This window comes from Brachycentrus maculatus, unplaced genomic scaffold, assembly GCF_059751285.1.
Source record: "Brachycentrus maculatus isolate JH-2025_06_01 unplaced genomic scaffold, ASM5975128v1 h1tg000129l, whole genome shotgun sequence".
NCBI classification, from domain to species: domain Eukaryota; kingdom Metazoa; phylum Arthropoda; class Insecta; order Trichoptera; family Brachycentridae; genus Brachycentrus; species Brachycentrus maculatus.
The window spans coordinates 147,256-168,222 of NW_028280882.1; the positions used below are offsets into that span (position 1 = coordinate 147,256).

General features: G+C 33.3%; 1 protein-coding gene across 6 annotated transcripts in view; it reads left to right on the forward strand.

The window, feature by feature from the left end:
• The window catches only part of step (cytohesin steppke), a 149,486-nt gene that overhangs the window by 56,945 nt on the left and 71,574 nt on the right, over positions 1–20,967 (forward strand). For 3 of the 6 annotated variants that reach the window (XR_015837558.1, XR_015837559.1, XM_088260206.1), the window contains exons 1-2: positions 13,627–13,901; positions 14,929–15,332. The exons of 2 other annotated variants lie outside the window; for them this stretch is intronic. Coding sequence is in view for 2 of the 4 variants with exons in the window: in XM_088260206.1 (XP_088116332.1) it covers positions 15,096–15,332 (237 nt within the window). In the remaining 2 variants the exon portion in view is untranslated. Of the gene's footprint in view, positions 1–13,626; positions 13,902–14,928; positions 15,333–20,967 lie in introns of those variants that run through there. One more of the 6 variants, XM_088260208.1, reaches the window with a different exon arrangement.

Sequence of the window (20,967 nt, forward strand, 5' to 3'; positions counted from 1 at the left end):
TTTCGCGGAATATATTACCACGGTCTGGGAATTTTGGGCGCAATAAATCCAGCCCATAATGAAAATGTATGTAATTTTTAACGGCGTGCCGAAAGCTTCACTATCACAACATTTTTGTATTACATCTTTCCCAGAATCATAAATTAAGTTGAATCTTTTTAATTTTAGACTGATTAATACTTATCAGTATTAATCCGTCTTGAAAAAAAAACGGTTAGCTAACCGGTAGACATTATGATAAAGTGTTAGTAAAATATTTAAAGTGATTTCAAAACAAAGTTGTATTTTAATTATGAAATATGTTATATCGCGGAACCGATACTGAAAACACTCGTATTTTCACCAATTTCAGTACAGTATCTACTCAATGAATTAGGGCCACGCAGAATTTCGCGCAATTTCTCAATTCAAACAGGAATAACTCAGAGAAAACCTTGAATAAAACAACATTGAATTTTATTTACACATGAACACTTTATTACGCTTAAATTATGCATATATTTTCATATAAATATAGTTAGTATTTAGTATTTCCACCTTTGACAGAAATAACTGCCTCAATTCTTTTTGGCATACTTAAAATGCACTGTTTTATCATGTTTTTTATTTCTTCGTCTTCTGACCAAATTTTTTGAATATTTTTTTTAGACAGTCTACTGTCGGATTTAGAAATGAGTATACCTTATTTTTTAACATGCTCCATACGTTTTCTATAGGATTAAGGTCCGGAGAATTTCCAGGCCAGGGGAGCAAAGGCAGATTTTTGTTAGACAAAAATTTTATTATTGATTAAGCCCGGTGGCAAGGTGCCCCATCCTGCATGAAGATGTATGGACCTTCTGTTGGGTCGAGTGTATGGTAGAAGGGCAGTAAAATTCGTTCGAGGACCTGCTTATAGAAATTTTGGTTCAATGTTCCTTCCACGAAAAACAACGGCCCAGGTAAATTGTTAATAATACATGACCATATCATTGTTGCAGGGGGGTGTTTGATTACTTTTACCACACAGGCCTCATTGTAACGTTCCATTGGTGTTCTCCTGACGAATCGACGGCTCTCTGTCACGGCTTCTAACCGGCACTCATTACTAAAGATGACCTGAAAAATAATGAAAATTTAAGTTTAATTCAAATATATAAGTTTATTTACTAAAATGATATGTTGAAAATTCAATTTAAATAAATACCTTTTTCCAATCATCTACCGAGTAATTTCGATGTAGCCTGGCCCATTTTAATCGATCCGCTTTCATTCGTGGTGTCAATTTTGGTGCTTTTACAGGGCGCCTGCATTTCAGATTTACTTCGTAAAGACGTCGCCTCAGTGTTGATACCGATATATTTATACCCTCTTCTTCCAATTTTATTTTTAATGTTTTTGCTGATGCACTACGGTTTTCTAAGGCACTTTGAACGATTTTTCGATCAGTCTTCGGTGTTGTTTTTCTAATCCTACGACAGTTCTTTCGCCGATTGCTGGTGGCGGGTGACTGATTTTTTATTGATTTTGAAATTCTGTCCACTGTTTGACGAGAAACGTTTTCTTTTTTTGAAATTTCTCTATTAGATAGTATTCCTAATTTTAGTAGCACTATAACACTAGACTTTTTTTCCTCAGAAATGTCTTTACTTTTTCCCATTTTGTCCTTTTCAAAAAAAACACTTGTGTTTACAAAAAAAATTTATACTTTATGAACTAAAATTAAAAATTAAGTTTTTTTCACAAGATACGATAACTATATAACCTCTCTGAACAAAACAACAACCAGAACTCAAGAAACTTCACTAATAAATGAGATAGGACTTTTTTTTGAACTTTCAACTATCTGTCTACCTGTGCTAATTAGGGACCTTTCTCAGAAAAAGGGTTTGAAATTTTGTAAAGGCTTAAACAATCCAGGTATATTTTACATATTATTGAAGGTAATATACATGATATTAGATGTCAATAGAAAACTTAAAGTATTTATGTAAAATAAATATAATAATCCAAAAGATTTCAGAGTATTCAAAAAAATAATGGGTGGCCCTAATTCATTGAGTAGATACTGTACTAATTGCGTAGTATCAATTTCAAACGAATGTTTGTTTTCTCATTCTTTTCCTTATGTCCTTTTTTTAATGTAATATTAAAATAAGCGCCATTGCACGTGGATTACCATAATCTGCGAGGAAACCATTTGTAAAGTTAATCCGATTGAAAGCATCGCTGTGTTTAATCATTTGCTTGACGTTGCTGATTTGTGAGGTAATCCTTTACTTTATAATGGCTTCTGTCAAGTATTTAGAGCGAAACACACTGAATAGCGTATTGCAAATACGCTACAATAGGTTTGATTGCTGAAAATTAGCCTGGTTTGAATTGTAAACATACTTTTTTATAACAACAATGTTGGACGTAAATATTTAAAATGCAAAATTTCATTGCTTACCTTCTCTGATGATACTAGTTTTTAATCGATAGCACAATTCACGCTTCAACTTAAATTAACATTTTTATTACATGTCTATATTATCTATTTATAATTCCACGTGTATTTTTCAGTAAATAAAAAAACTTCTTTTTACCCCTTATTCGCACCCAAAGTTGCATAGGGCACTTCATCAAATGTTACAATGTTACGTTGATCGTTAATTTTATGAAGTCTATGGTAGGTGATCAGTTTTACGCTTCAGATACCAGTACTGGCTAATTAATATAAAATTAATATATGTGTGAAAAAGCACTTATATTTATTTTAACCGCCCTTTTTAATGAACCCGGTAGCAGCGTGGTAGCCAAACGCGGTAACCACTAAACTATGGAGGTTTATTATTTTTTTTACTAAATGTTACTTATTATGTTTTGCTGCTCTTGAATCCTTATTGTGAAATTAATCACTTTGCCTAAATTTTATTCATGATGAATTTAAATGAATGCACTAATACCATTCATTTTCTTTGTACTTCAAAGTTTATCATTTTTTTCTTCATATAAGTGCGTTCAGATTTTTTCCACCAACTTATTATTATAAAATATATGTAGATATAGTTTATCACCAGTTTGTCTAGGAACTTCATTTTAATTTTTTTCCCATATACCTATTTTGCAAAAGCATGTTTCGCCCACTAATTTATAATACACGATGTAAAAAAAAAAGTTTTGAAAAAACGTCATCAATCATTCCTTTATAATCACGACATGAAAGACTTGAAATTCCTTCAATATTTTATTTTCCGCAACGCGTAATCCCCTACGACCTCGAAAATTTCATAGCCAGATCATAAAGTTATTAGTTATTTTTCGTAAATTCGTTCCGTGTTCCGAGAGTAGAAAACACATTTAAAGCCTTTTAATGGTTTTATACTCAAGTTTTTGAAACCTACACAATCGTCAAAAGCTTTACAAATATGCTTAATCTGGTCCGACGGAAACTATAAAAAATAGTATGTATACAAAAAATATTCTAATTTAATTAATTTACTAGATATTTCTACTTTTAACATATCTTATACTATCATATCAAATAAGTAGTAAAGAATCCAAAGCTGAGATAAGCATTATCGATAAAATTAAGAAAGGTGTGTTGAGATGATTTGGACACGTGGAACGAATGAGCGAGGAAAGAACTTCAAAACAAATTTATAAAGCGAATGAAGCGAAGAATACGGAGAAAAACTTGGCATGATCAGGTATGTCAAATACTTGAAAGCTGTCTGGTCAGAAGTTGAAATATTAGGTGGGCATATATGAGGAGACGCTTGATTGTGGAAGAGGCGAATAATGTTTGCAAAGACAGAGAGAGAGCGCCTTCTATTCTCTCTGCCTACCCCTGCGGAAGCGGCGTGATGGTTAGTTAGTTTATACTAGTTATGCATACCTCTGCATAAAAGAAACTAAGCTCTTGTGTTTGGAGAGTTACGCATACTCAATAATTTTTATTTTTACCTAATTAATGAAATAATGTTTTTTTAAATTTTTTGTTTTAATTAACATGTGTATAATTATTTTTTTTTTGCAATCATAACTTTAATTTTACACCGAATTTGATTGCGATTTTTCATACTTCAACCTTGTTTGATTCAAGGTTTGAAATTTTACTGCAAAATTTTATTTATCTTGTGCACATAAATGACCATGGCGACTGTGACATTATATTTTTGTGAGAACCCTTATTTTAACCATATTTCCGGATACGTGCGCCAAAAGATATCAAATAAATATGTGTCGTGTTTTGACCGTAGCAGTTGGCTGGACTTGACGCAATGGGTGGAGTTCAATTTCTTCTTCAGAAATTTGTTAAGACCCAATATACGAAGTATCACAGCAAAGTTTTCTTTTAACCCATGTAACATTTGACGTATTTGAATTTTTGTGCCTTAAATACCGTTTTTGTATTGAAAAAGTTTTTCTTTGAAATATATGGTTGTGAAAAGAAAAGGTTTATCGAAAGGTGAGGAGTTCATTTTTTTCTTTTATCATCATGACGAATGTATATTACTGAAATAAAATGGATAACTTAATATTCATTTGATGAAAGCTTTAACGTAGCAGTCATAATTATTTCATATAAATATTAAGTATTAATATTTTTTTGACATCTCATCAAAAATAAAGAAGAATATGGAAGTCTGGGCATTTACAGGGCTGACGACCGTCATAGGCTGGTTTAAGTGATCACTTTACACACGTGTAACATTCATCAATTGTACCCATTATTGACAACCACACTACTCAAATTCTTGGAAGTTCTGTATAAATAAATAAATTAATATTCTGAATAAATTTTGAAACAATTTGAAACTCTTTGATTAAGTATTAAAATCAAATATTGATTTTTGAGTCCACTAAATTGTATTTATTGTAAAAACACATAAAAATAAAAATTGTGACAATCGTTTCGCCTTGTTATGGCATTCGTTTGAAAAAGCCATAAAAAGCCGAAAAAATTGTCACAAATTTTATTTTTATGTGATTTTAACTATAAAATACAATTTAGTAGACTAAAAAATTCAGTGTTTGATTTTAGCATTCAACATGGAGTTCTACAAATTAAACGCCAAATCTATAAATAGTCATAATCATTCTACATCACATGACTTTTAAATTTGCCTGCCTTTGTGCAGGGTAATATGTCGCATACATAGGATAAGCATTAACCCAATCCAACCTCACCTAACGAGTGTGTAAATTCAACGTAATTTCAACGGTTTCCGCTTTATCTGTCATATTCTGAGTATGTGCACACTATTTACTTTGCCTGAGGATTCTCTTGTACGTTCATCCGCTACGTACTAAAGGTATTATTCTGTATGACGGCGAACTCTGATATTCCTTTAGGATTACCGTCTGCACATGTTTCGAAATTCGTTCCAACATTACAGGCGTAATTTCGCTTATAAATTTAGCAGGCTTATCACTAATTTTTTTGTTGTTGTAATAATTGTGTTTTTGAATGATGCAATCCTTGTGATAAGTGTTTATTTCTCAATACAGCGTGTAGATCGCAATATCGGACTTATTGATTTATATGAACTTTATCGGTAAATCGATTAAGTACATATCTCTTGATCAGTGACATTTAAAAAATGTATTATTTATTTTAATTTTAATTATGATAGCCGTGTTTCGCGAATTATGGGTTCTAATAAGATTTTCATAGAAGTACTCGATTCAATCATACAACTATCTTAAATAATCAAAAATCTATCTGAAATAATAAAATTACGCTCGCGCTCTCATATTTTGCAAAAATAGTGTCATTTAATCTTGCTAAATGAGTAGTGTATGACGCATGTAAGGATTATTTATATAAATCTTCATACGTAAGCAAATACAGTAGGATGGTTTTCTGTTAAAATAAGGATGTAATTTGATTTGTTTTAAGGCTCAGTATTCGTTAAGTCGCGACTTAATTTTCTCTACATCTAGGTAACATTTTACTTATTGTATTTTTTTCTTAAAACACTGTTTTTGCATTACAGGTTTTCTCCGAAATAATAACATGATTTTGCAAAGAAAAAAGTTATTGATAATTGGGGAGTTATTTTTTTTTCTATATATACTCGTATATTCTAAAAAAACAAAAAAAAATATTCAATATAAATTCTTTGAAAAAAATAAATAAGCGTGATCACACGACCAGCCCTGAGCGCGGCTGAACGCGTTCCGATTTAAACGGTTGCGACAAGCTTGAGATCTGGGCCCTAATGCACTCATTGCATAATAATAAAAAAAATAATAACACTTCATTGATTATAATTAATTTAGTACAATATTTGGGCAATTATTTATGAAAAAGTGCAGTGAGCTGCTCTCAAACACTCACATGATAATAACTGTCGTTATCTTGAACATCTGCCAGAGTCCGATTTAGACAGACAGATTTGTCGAAAGGTTAGGTCTACTGTAGTACCTACTCGATCTCTCTGTGCGATGCAATTCGTCATACAATTTACAACTTAATCGAAAGCTTATCTATCGCACACGAGTCGCTTTGTGTGGAGCGCGTAATATGTTTCCGCTTCAATTCCCCACTTTTTGCGAATCACATCCAGCGCGGATGTGGTTAATTTACTGCGCGGTATCTAATAATAATATTCTCATTATAATTGCCAACACAACATACAACCGTGTTCTCGAGAATTACTGGGGGAAATTTGATTGTTTACAAAATATGAAGGATGTTTAAGCATTATTTGTGTGTATAATATTTTAATGTTATAAAAATGCATTTAAGGACTTTTTCCGCGAAGTTTCGACTTTCACTGTTGAATACAACTTTAGGGCAAAGTCGTGAATGTAAATTACAAAAAAAAAATACTTCGCCATCAGTTTCAGCACAAATCTACGTTCATAATATTTAGCGTGTTTACTATAATATCTTAACCAAGGACAGTGGGAAAGTATAGAAGAAAAACGAACAAATTAATGTTAATACTGATATTTTATACATTCTCCATAAATAAGTAAAACTCTTGAATATACATATTATATGTATTTGATTACATCCAAAACCTGATGATATAAACAGCACTTCTCTGTTATCTTGTGTATCCCAAAAGTAACTCCTAGAATTATAAACTAACTAATTGACTAACCATCACGCCGCTTCCCGCAGGGAGAATAGAACGCCATACCAACCTGTCTTTGCACACAATCCTCACCTCTTCCACGCTCATACATATTCTTATACATACACGCCGATTCTTCCTAGAATTATGTGTTTTTAATATGTGATTATTTTCTTGACCGAATGAGGATGTTCACTCATTCAAAAGGTTGAAATAAATTATACTTTCTTTCCGCCTATCTTTCTTGCACACGGCTTCCGGAATTAATTCAACCCTGGATTTAAATCGTCCGCGTAGCGGAGAATAGTTTGTCCTTAAATTCAGACACTAACTGCTGAAGTTTCCACGAATCAGCTTCCTAAACTTTGAAATGAATTTAGGAAAACTTTTAATAATGCCTTAAACAGCTCTCGCCCCCCTCGTGATTTCCCAGCATCAAAGGTGACAGTTTAACCGAATTTGTAAAAATACATTTCTATTGGTTTCTAACCATTTAAACCTATTTAGTTACAAAGTCATTCCTTGAATTAACTTGCAACGTACACACGTTTGTTACCAATATTTGCTGTCATAAAATCTGTCATTTGGCATTAACGTTCAATTTTTTATTGACAGTAACTACACAACATAAAATGTAATAAATGTTTTGTCTATTATTAGTATTACTGTTTTCTCTATGTTTTAATTTCTATTGCAATTGTCACCCGTAGGGAAGTACTACAGTTTTTTTTTCTTGGGAAATTCCACTATTTATTTATTTATTAAAAGTGGTATTTACCAAGTAAAAGTTTAACTAAAAATGGATATATTTTACCACAAGGTGACTGCCGAATCAATTAATGATATTACTATAGTTACCTGACGACAATCTCAATTGAATTTGACTGAATTCCGCTTAGTTAGCAAGTTAATAATAATAATAATAATGATAAGTTATTATAATAATACAAAAATAATAACAATAATAAGAAAGAAAATTACGATAAAGAAAAAAGTAATAAAGAAAATAATAATAATAAAGAAAATAATGCGGAATGCATCGAAATACGTGTCACCGTAGATTTTAAGAAATAGTGATATTTACTAAGTAAAACATTAATTAAAAATAATAAGTTACCTTCTTTGGGCCATATTTAAAGTACGGAATCCCTGCTCAGGAACCCAATACTCGTAATTTATGTGAATTTATTAAAACTTAAAATTTTTCCTTTGTTATTATGATTTTTTTTTTTGACAAAAAACATTCACTACTACGATGAAAAAAGGGTGTCAGGGGGTAATTGTTGATGTTATTAAATGAAAACATACAAAATTAAAAGAGTAGCACCATCTGTGGCTGTGACTAACCAGGAAGCAAACAAATAAACGAAATACTTTCATTGATTGATTCGGCAGTTACTTTTTGGTAATATCTTTACCTTTTCACAATTTATCATTTACTTCGTAAATATTTCCAAGTGTTAATTTAAAAAAATTATCCTATTTTTTTCTTATTTTTTATTTTTTTATTTTTTTTATCAAATATTCCATTATGAATAAATTAATTATTCATATTGCAATTTTGGTTTTTTTTCACGTTTTTTTTTATTTGTGCGAAATTTCCTAGTGGCTAAATTCACCAATCAAGCGGAATCAACTGTATCACATAAAAATTCGTAAATATACAGCCAGTCCTCTGTTCCGAATATGAAATTGGTTGATACTCGTATTTCAAATTTTGTGTAAGCCAAGCGCACACGAGTTCCCGATTGTACGAGGGCTAAAATCCACTTTCATCGCGTTCACATGGGCGGCAAAGTGGCCCGAACTTCACATTCAACCGGCGAAGATTCGTTTTGTGCATATAGAATAACGAAATTTCACGCAGCGTTTAAACCACATTAGCTGCATCTGTGTGTTGTCTGTTTTCACACTTTCCACCTACAATATCATATACGTGCGACTAGCGACCGACGACCACTGCATTGCCGGTGTCGGTACCGCCATCACACGTGTTGTAGACAAATTTATGCATACCCTCGGCGAGACACGATTAATCCTGTTTTATGTTTTCCTAATGCCGAGTTTCCCTCCATGTTTGTTTTCCGTGCATTCTGGTTTGAAAATTGTTTTTACTTTCCAAACAGTTTAGTGTACGTAGTTTAACGACATTGTTTTGTCATACGTGTTTATACTATATTAGAATTTGGAATGTATTATAGTATATTTAATATTAGTCCTAAAAACCTTCATTAATTTGACAGTAACTACCTTTTCCCTTTGTTTTATTCAGTCTTGATTTAATCGTTTTAACCTGTTATGTTATCACAAGAACTCGAAGAGAATATATTCCTATAATTGGCAAATTCGCTAAAATATTATACTCATATATCGCAGTAATCTTCCATCGCAGTCTGATTTTATTGGTCCTTTTTTTTAATGTCATTTTCGTATCCAAAACGAATATCATATTTACATTGTAGTAATTTATATTTTCTCATTTGTTTCCTTTAAACATGCTTCTTACCTTGTGTTTTTTATGGGCCTATTTACTATACCCATTTATTGTTTTATATAATTTTCTATTTTTTTTTTACTCTCTTGTGTGTGTTTCAGTCTTGTAAACCTTATTCCCATGTTCCATAATGAGAAATGGAAAGTACTCATCGGGAATTATATAAATGTGACTTGTGTATGTAAATAAATACATAAAATAAATAAATATGTTCAAATCTGATAATATCAGTGACTATTTCCTAAATCTATGGGGTTCTATAACGTTTCGCGATTTTATTTTATCTCGAGCGTTTTCTCAAGGCGGTGAATTAACTTTACACATATATCTCTCCTCACTTCCCTTCTCTCCTGGCACTCTAGAGTCCTGAGATTTATACTAAACAGGTGTCTGGCGCGCTGGGACCCTTTCTTACTAAATCTATTGACACACATTTGCCCAAAGGGCATCCGCATTCCGACAATCGGCCTTCGGTTCTCACTTGAAAATGCAATGCTCTCGAGTACTCTACCAGTATGACTCGACCACAAACCGGACTCTGAATCATTCGGGTCAATTCGATAAGTGTCTTTTGGTTGAACTTTAAATACTGCTCTTTGGTAAATGATAATTGTATACCGAAACGATTCATTTTTAATTCAAAGATAACTTAATAATATCATTAATTGTAATTGTATTTTATGCATGACACGTGTTTCGATGCACTCTACGACTTTTTATATTATTTTTAAACATTGTATTGTACGATGTGGAGTGCAAGCATACACTTGGCGTACATGTGGTATTTAATAATTGAGTCGTACAGGTACTTAAAAACAGTAAAAACAAGTAAAAGGTGTTTGGAAGAAGCAGACAATGAGCTATTCCGACGCGTGGCAAAGATACTCATCATAAATTATAAAACCATAATGAAATAATGCAAAACCTAAATATGTTTGTATAGCTCTATGCGAACTGCATACACATACCTTACTGCGCTAAAATGGATATCAAGTAAAATCAGTGTTATTAACTCAAATTAAAATTGAAAATTGGTTAATATTACCACGAAGTCTCTCCACCAATTATTCCCATGATTATTGTTTTTATTTATTCATAATAAAAGACAAACGTTTTGACAAAACCGGTTGAGAAAAACGTGCATAATAAAAGTGGTTAAAAACGAAGTTCTGTTTTATATGTTTTCAACCACAAAGGTTTTTGCGTCAATCAAACATGTTCAATGTTAAATTATAACCGGATTAAATGGCTATCGATAACCACGTCCTAACCAGCCATATCAATAAGAAGGAAAAAGTATTGCAATGGTAATGAATGTTATTGCTACGTCTAATATTTATTCAAGTATGTATTGCCAGAACGAGATATCATAAAATAAAAATAGATTAAGAACGACGATATATTTTGAAAGTATTTCCCAAAATTATTTCATAAATTCATCTTCATTAACTGACGAGCGAAGCTCGTCTGTCACTTTATTTTTATGCGAGGTTATGAAAATGATTGTAATAAAACATCGTGAATAGTAAGAAGAGAGCTGCATAAAAATACCTAGGGATCACTTACTACTTTTTTAAAATTAAAGTTCAACTTGGTGAGCATGTATATCTTTTTCTTAAAATCTATTGTGATACGTGTTTTGATGCATTACGCATTATTTTCAAACACCGTATGTGAAGCTTAGTCTAAATTTAAGAGTTGTGTCTTTGGGACGTTGAAGGATGAAGAGGGGGTAGGAGCTGTTTCGTATTTTTATTTATTTATTTTTTATCAGTGGGAACATAGACAATAAATACAAAAAGGAAAATATATAAAATCTCTTACTACACCTGTCTCATAAAAGCTCTGACTGAAGACCTGACCACACTTCCCGTGTCACGTTTATATTTAACGGATTCATCGTTCAACTAACGAGAGAAAAAAACTGTATGAAATAATATACGTTCGCCGTGCTTTCTGTAACGTTAGGAAATCCCTACAAACGAACACTGGTCCAGGTTCTGGCGGACTTCCAACGTACCCGGCGATAAATAACGAATCATGTGTCCCCGGGACTAACTCCCAAGTCACAATTGAATTAACCGAGCGACTACCACCTACTACCGCTACCCCGGTCCGCATCCAGAGGTGCACTATTCTCCTCCCTTTGCGTATATTGCGCAAGAAACTAAACCGGATCTTTCTCCAGACTTACGACCTTACGATTTCGGTTATGGATGTATTTGGCAAAATGCTGGAAAATGCTCTCCAGTCTCGCTTTAATAAGTAGTACTCAATAAATACCGTCAAGGATGAGAGCGTTGTTAATCCTTGTAACTTATTGCCGGTCTATTTGGGCTGTTGAGCTGTTGAGACTGCCGTAAAAGTTCAATTCATTTCTAGCATCCATTCAACATCCTATTAAAATCTAACCCTTTTTTGTTTGTCCAAATCGTTGTTTGAAACATTTTCCCCATCGTATTAATAAAAAAATATTTATTTATTCATTTAAACTTCACGTACAGAAAATAAATAAGTACATTGGCGGGCTTATTGCTAAAAAGCAATATCTTCCAACCAACCAAAAACAGACTAGTGATATTGGTCAAAACGTTTTATACCATATTCCAATCAGAGGGTAGATAGTGTTTAAACATAAAAAAACATAAATTACAAAACTCTATTTAATTTTAATAAAATAAATTACAAGTTGATGATAATGAGGAAGGTAAAGGAAAAGTCGGGTTGTGGTCCCGTGGTTAATGTCGCGGACTCTTGAATCAGAATTTCTCGGTTCGAACCCACTCCCGAAATTGGAGTATTCTTGTAAATGATAATAATAAAATAAAAACATAAATAAGTATTTATCTTTAAAAAATAAATAAATAACGATATTCTCATATTGCTCATTATCGATATTGTTCATTCATTTTATTTATCATTCGCACTATCGATATTTTTTCCCGCCATATAATGAAATAAATAAAATGAACCCTGATCAAAATGAAATGTACTGAAAAGGTCACAATTCCACGTTATGTTTTTGCTCTATATTTAAAAACAATTATATTATTTTTCCCTATTTTTTCTGAATTAATTTAGGCCTTTGTGGCCGGAATCGTCGGTCGGTATCGAACAAACAATCTTATCTCTCCGAAAAAATCCTTTTTCATCGCGTAATGACACACTATTCCACTTGGCATGTTTACTCCACTTTCTTAGACGTCATGTTTTCCGACGCCATCGACAAATAATACATGAGGCGTTTGAAAATATAGATGTAACTCATTTGATTTATTGCCTCTCGCGTATCGGAAAGTTCACCAATGGCTGGAGTACTGAGACTCGACGACGCCGAATGGCTGTTCGTAGAAACTAGAAAACTAAAAATGTAAAAACAAAAAAAATATCACTCATTAATAGTAGAACTTCCTTTACAACGCCGTTTTAGTATATCACCGAATATTATAATTCTATTACTGATTATGCTTAGAAATTAAGACAAAAAAGCTTTTTAATTTTGAAGTAAACTTTTTATACAAATTTTGAGTGTGTCCAAATACTTGTTTACCAATCTGGATTATCTCGAATTAGAAGTTATGTTTTTAGATGAGATGTCAAAAAAATGTTAACATTGAATTGTTCATGGACTAGAAATTGATATCTGATATCAATCGGGTTATTTCTTTTTAAGTGATAATTAATTGCATTTAAAATATTTTTTGGTTTACGTTGAGGTTAATTTTTTTTATCTTATGTTAAAAATACATGTGATTATATTAAATTCAACACTAGGCCACTTTTTAGATTAAATTAAATAAATAACCGAAATTATCTGACGTCAGACGTAATGTGTTTTTAATCTGCGTAATCAAATAATTCAATTGAAGACTGATAAGAATATTCGTAATACGAAAAATTACTCAGGAACCGGGTAATAGGAAAACAGAAATGCCAGAGAATTCACTACAGCTAACTCTCCGATAGCGACGATGTGTGTAAATATTAATACTATGGCCGTGTGCTCAGGTGCTGATTGTATCATAATCTCACTGATATTTTCGCTTTGGCCTATCAGAGTCGACGCTACGGGCCGACGTCAGTCTGAATTCAGCCGTCGCGCTGAGCGGTGCGCTCGTCAGTTTCTCTCGCGACACGTTGTGAAAATACTCCGCGCCGCTTCGGAAAATCCCAGATGAAATTAAGAGTGCAAATAGCCGATCGTATTGTGATTTTGCCTTGGGTGGAAATAGCCGAGTAAACACGGTGTAATTAGCTTGTTTTTCTTGACGCTCCGCGTTGTGTGAATTGAGTTTTAACAGGCAAATAAAGGAATGCGATTATAGCGCATGTGTAAACGTCATCGAGTTTGAATGGTATTTATTGTTTAGAATTTTTTCGTTGGTCCTACGTATTTATAATGGCGGTTTTAGTAAGTTCAGGGGGCGGAAAAATACAATTGAACAATTCCGCCCTTGTGCTAAGCGTAGAATTTTAGCATCGTTCCCGATTCCCGTTTGTTTTCCGAGTGTTTGATTAATGCATTGTTTAATTCGCGATAGCAAACTTAACCCCTTCGTTTTCTATCTCCGAAAAGAGGCAGATAAAATGTAAAGCCAATTCTGTATCCGTTACATGAATTATTTTAGATAATGATTTAAATTAATACGAGTAGGATATACTATCGTTAATAATAACCGAATTAAATTGCAATGGTTTTAAGGACTTTACAACTGCCCTCTTTGCATCACATGACTACATCTCGAAGATAATCTTCGAAATAAAATTCAAAATTTTGGAAAAAAAATACATTAAAAAATATGTATACCATCTTTAAGTTAATTTTTTTTGTATGAGAAGTTTTAAATATTTATATGTTGAACAAATTCAACATTCAGTTTACAGAGCGAAAAGGCTGTTATTGTTAAATAAATATGTTATCTTCGTGAAATTATCGTTGTACTTCTCATCACCAGCTTTATGATATATTTTTTTCTAATTTTACCGAATGTTTCACTACAATTTGCGGCTTATATATTTTACTGTATCGCTTTGAAGTTTAGCCGAAATTTGCATAATAATTTTATATTCTTACTACCTTTACGAATTGTACGGGCGAAATTTCAAAGATGTAACTTCCGCGTCTTGCATAGCGTTGTCATTGACCTGACAAACGGGGTGATCCCCAGGCCTCCAGGCTTTTCTGTCGGCAGCCAGCTCCTTTGCATCCTCCCAAGTCAGATCCGCGTACAAAGTTCTGACGAGAACTACCGACGAATTGTCAGCAGTGGTCGTCCTGGGCGACGCGAACCTGAGCATACGTTACCCTTCGCATTTGTATGGGATAAAAAGCGCGCTTTTTAATCCTATAGAAATGCTCAAATTTTATTAATTTGTTTCTAGTTTGATAGTGAAAAAATATAAGACTCATGTGAGTAGACCGTTGACTATTATGTGCGCGGTGAGCGGCTGCGCCAGAGCCCCTCAGAGTGGTACAGGGTAGTGTGGGATAGTGGGATAGTGTCGCCAAGATTTCCCTGGTCGCTGTGTCGGCGCGGTGCGGCGGCGGCATGTTCATCAAGGCTGCGCCGGGCGAGGGCGAGCGCCGGCCCTCCGTGTCGGGCTGGTTCAGCTCGCTGCGGCGCGGCGCGCGCGGCCGCCGTAAGGACTCGGCCGGCGCGCCGCCCGTCGTGCCCGCCTACGGCTCGCTGGGCCGCCGCAAGGCGCCGCACCACGCGCCCAACAAGGCGCGCTCCGCCTGGGACCTCACCTCCGTCGCGGTGGCCTGCAACGCCATCGACACCCGGGTAAGGCGGAATGCTCTTCTCAGGACAGGGAAAAATTCAATGAGATGTCAAAAAATTATGTAAATGGAAACTAACCAGCACTCGACTGATTTTATTTTGTATTTCTTCTTCGTTCGTTACAATCTTTATGATGACTGGTTAGCTTCTTTCGTGGTCAGTCTCCACCCGTCTCTTCAACTCCGCTACTCTGATTTTTTTGTTGTTTTAAAACCAATGTTTCAAAAAAAGCTATTGTGACACGTGTTCCGCATTATTTTTAAACACGGTGTTTGAAAATTATGAGACACGTGACAAAAAAAGATTAAAAAAAACAGTGAGCATCAAATAAAATTTAAATTAAAAGTGTATAGATATCACCACAAAGTGACTTCCGAATCAATAAATGAAACTATTGTTTATTTCATATTATTTAAAAGTCCTGAAAACATCGCCTTAATTTCTGCATTTTCATAATATATCCAATATTCAAACCATTTTTATGATATTCACCGAAATATTCTCTGAATATCATATCATACCCATTTTTTTATATCTATCTTTTCTTATTTTTGATAACATCGAATTAAAAATTTATAAATGTAAAACATGTGCCATTTAAAGAGTTATAAAATGAAGAGAATATGACATAAAAAGACTTTCTTCATCATAGTAAAATATGGAATATATCGAGTGATAAATTGTATTAAATATCTAGCAAAGGAGTTTAAGTGAGAAATTTCAATACAAGATACATTAACCGTGTTCACTAAATGTTACATAATTGCTTCACATTAAATTTGAAACAAAGTAGGTTTTAGATTAATTGGGAAAAGGAACTGGAAAAAATAAACTGAAACTCGTTCATTTCCGAGTCTGTACTATCTCTTTGAACTGGCAAATGAATGTAATAATTAGTTCCTGTTTAGTTAGTACCGTTTGTTGATGTTAAACTTCATTAAATTCGTTTTTGCGAAATTCTCTTCAAATAGTAACACGTTTCAAAAAGCTTTTTACTCACCGTTCTCATTAGTTTTCAACAAAATATGCTCCTAACATTTCTGCACTTAATAAATCAACAACCAAAAAGTATTTTTCTTATTGGCTTATAAATTAATATCCTTGAATATTTAACTCAAGAACTTTACCCATTCTATTTTTTTTTTCAAAAGAAACTAATATTTTACGTTAACTAACTAATTTTTCACTACTGAAGACTAATGTTTCACCTGGCACAAGTACACCATATGCCGGAACATAAATTCATTCCAAACACTCCGTATTTCATGTTTTTTATAGTTTCAATAATATTTTTCGCTTGCCTCAAGTCGTAAATATCTATAAATGGTAAATACTCATATTGCTTTGCAGCTTTAAATTCGCGTATTTGCAGAACATTATTTATAAAATTGTTAGATTTACATATTTAAATCATTCAACACCTGACTTTACAGGGGTCTATTATTGCGCTATAGATAGTCCAAGGCTACCTTTCAAGTTTTAATTGGCCCAACCGTGTTAACACCTCTCGTATTACCGACAAAAACAAATTCCATGTCGTCAATATGAAAGCAGGAAGTGGGAATGAAAATATTAAATTATCGACGGAGATGTTCGAATACCTCGTATCTGATAAATAGTAAAAATTTTCTGAATCCACAGTCTGGAAAGTGAAACTCATTTCAAGTGATTGTTTTTTCCTTTATTTTTCAAGCACTTCTATCGAGTTTTTGCTCCTTTAGTAGACTCGTTGTAGTAATTAACACACAAGATAATCATGCAGAAATTCAAACGTATGCATTTAAACTGACATTTGGAGATAAACCATATCCCATACCCACGCACTTATCGAACCAAAAGTATTGAGGCTAAATTTATCAGCCAAACCCTGTTTTTAAAATTTATAAGTCCTTATGGTGAGCGTAAATTTTCACACAACTCCCTTTTTGACAAAAAAACCCCATATTTTTTACCCACTTGACACTGATCGTTACCAGATACCTATTTCGAACCTACAAGGTTTTTTCTTCATCTACAGTCACTGGAATATTCTATATTTTCATATCAAAGGATCTTTAAATATTTTACTTTTTCTCCTACATAACGACTCCTCATGCCTATACTATCATACGCCACAAAATGAAATTTTAACGTATTTTTCCCATACTTTTGTACTGAGTTGATATTACTGTAGTTTCGTCATTATCTGTATTATTGTGAATATAATTCAGTGAAACAATACTTACTAAAAAAAATCATCATTATCGCATCGTATATAAAATACTCGTTGAGTTAAAAACATGGAAATCTAGGTTTCACCAGGGTTTACAACCTGTCATCAGCAAGCTGTTGTAAGTGATGACTTTATACACCGTGTGACAAACCGCGTACAGTTTCGTAGATAGGTGACTCACTAATTCAGATATTAATTAATAATAACTAAAATTAATTAGAATTACAAACAAATCGTCATTTTGCTGCGTGATCTATGACACATTGCGTTATTTTGTTCTTATTGTTTATTTAATGTATCTGCGTGATGACATTTTCTAATGTGCTTTTAATGAGACACAATTTTATACAAATACATACAGCTGGTCACAATATTACCTATAGAATTCGTTGTCTTCTGTTTGCAGCCCATTGTCCCGCGTCACCGAACCTATTTTTTATTTATTGTAAATACACGTGTTTGATATGTAACTATGTAGCAACACAGTGTCATGAATGGCAATACAGCCCATGTATAAACAAACTTTACCATTTCCCATAGTTGATACCTACGTTTATTTTACACGCGGTGTGTAATTTTACAATGGGCGTGGAGTGTTATCTGGAATAAATATAAGTACTGTGCATTAGGTATACCAATATGGTAAGACAGCTTTTGGGTGGCGCTTTGCAAACACTTAAATATCGCGTAGTTATCAGTTTAAATATATATTGGCGAGATCATAAACTTATTTACATACACCGTAATGAAATAAAAAATAAAAATCAAGGAATCAATAATAAAATTAATATTATAATATATTTAAAAAAAAATTAACATACTTTTTTAACATACAATCTGTTCAATTCAAAACTACCTGATTTGATTCGGAAAAATAATCTCGCATACAAACAACAAAGGTTTTTATAACTCATTATTAACATTAACGATTTCAACAATAGGTGGCAGTAGTGGAATTATTGTTATCTATAATTTTCGAAATTACATTAGTGTGGTTGTCAATTATAGTTAGAATGGTTTATGTTACGCAGTGTACAAAGTTGTCTCTAGTCAATTAACGGTCATAAGCCCTGTTTATACCCAGATTTCCATATTCCCATCTAGATAACCTCATTTTTGTAGTGATATCAATAAAATCTTGATTAAATTGAGCATTCTTTTCTCCAATAATTCATGAGCCGTATTTTTATATGTAATTTTCAATATTACAGCAATGCCTTATGTACCATTTTCTGTATTTATAGGAGTAAGTATAGGAGTATTTTGTCCGCCTCCGTAGTGTAATGGTCAGCACGCTCGGCTACCGTTCTGGAGGTCCCGGGTTCGATTCCCAAGGGGGGTAAAATAAATATAAGTGATTTTTTCACTGTAATATTTATTCAATACTACCATGGACTGGTACCTGAAGCGGAGGGCTGATCACCTTTCCTTCATGTGTAAACGATCAAGATAACACTGCGTTTATATGACACAGTGCCCTATGCACCATTGGGGTGCGGATAAGGGTTTTATTATTATTATTATAGGAGTAATTCAAAATGTAAAAATGTATGCACGTTTTAATTTTCATTGTCCCGCGAAATGTTTTCAATAAATAATAGAATGAAATCTATTTTTAACAAATATTAAACTGTGATAATGTTTTCCTTATTTCTTAACACGATATAAACTTTTCCGCTGGATATTTTGAGCTCACGCTATTTTTAGCGTGAATGCACGTTTAAATATGTTATGGCATGCTTTTAAATTGTTGACCTTGCATAAATATTTGCATTCTTGTTCAAATGCAATTATTTTCGCAAACTATCGTCTGGGCTCCTGTTCACAATGGCTCGACTAATTTCCCTTACAGCCTAACGACATTTCACATTTCAACATCCGCACGTTGGCTTTAATTTTATCGACATATTTTTTAATTCATGAAAAATATTCAATTGCAAAAAATAGACTTATTTCGGGTACATACAATTTTGTACCTGACTTTAAAAATAACAACTATAGGGTCCGCCATCTAAAGTTTTTTTTTTCAACTAGTGCTTATTTCGTGAATGGTAACACTTAGCTCATGTCTGATTTGACAGATAATTAGTTTTATCCTTCCGCTGAGCGAATATGGTTGTGTATACGCTTGAACAACGCTGGGAAATATTGCGACATTACTTTGAAAATCATGGTAATGTTGCAGAATGTGTGCGAAAATTGCGTACGGTTTTTGGAAGAAGAGAAGCACCGTCAGCTCCGTATGTTCGTTATCTTGTGAAAAAAGTGAAAGAAACTGGCATCCTCATCGATAAACCAAAGCGTGAAAAGCCAAAAACAGTGCGTACACCCGAGAATATCGATGTTGTGGCAGAAAGTGTGCGTGAAGCGCCATCAACATCAATTCACCGTCGTTCTCAACAATTGAACATTTCGGAGACATCATTGAGACGAATTTTGCATAAAGACCTTGGTATGACGCCATACAAAGTCCAATTGGTTCAGGAGTTGAAGCCAACTGACCATCCAATGCGTTTTCGCTTCGCTGAGTGGGCCTGCGATCGACTTACAGAAGATGCCGATTTTGCCAAAAAAATCATCTTTTCGGATGAAGCTCATTTTGATCTTGGCGGGTATGTAAACAAGCAAAATTGTCGTATTTGGGGCACAGAAAACCCGCACGCATACATTGAAAAGCCGGTACACCCAAAACGAGTCACTGTTTGGTGCGGATTTTGGTCCAGAGGCATAATTGGGCCATTTTTCTTTGAAAATGAGCAAGGAGTGGCCGTTACAGTCAATGGCGATCGTTATCGGGCCATGTTGAACGGATTTTTGTTCACAAAAATTGAAGAGGAGGATATTGGCAACATTTGGTTTCAACAGGACGGCGCTACGTGCCACACAGCCGAAGCTACACTCGATAGCACTTATAGCATTTTCAAAAAAAAAAAGTTATTTGGCGGACCCTTTATATATGATATTGTATATGATATTTAAAAAAAAACAACACAAAAAATTAAACCACGTGTAAGTTGCCTTTGATTATCTATATAGTATAACTATTAATTTTACATACATAGGTTGCTTTAGTTTAGTATGAGAGTAATGGAAACACACACATTTTCATAGTTATATTTTTTCATATCATATTCGCTATGGTAATATCTTAGCCTGTGGTCGATGTCATGAATTTATTAATTATTTTTTACATTGATATCTCAATTATATTATTTATTGATTCGGCATTAACTTTGTGGAATGATATATTGATTAAAAAAATAATAAACTGTCTGTACGTTTTACGTTTTTATAGTTACGAAAACGTAAATCGGTACGTTTTCGTAACTAGTCGTGTATAAAAATAAAACTCATTATTTGGTTTATTACAAGTGTTTAATTTTTAAAAAAATAATTGATATCTCAACATAGATGAATACGAATATG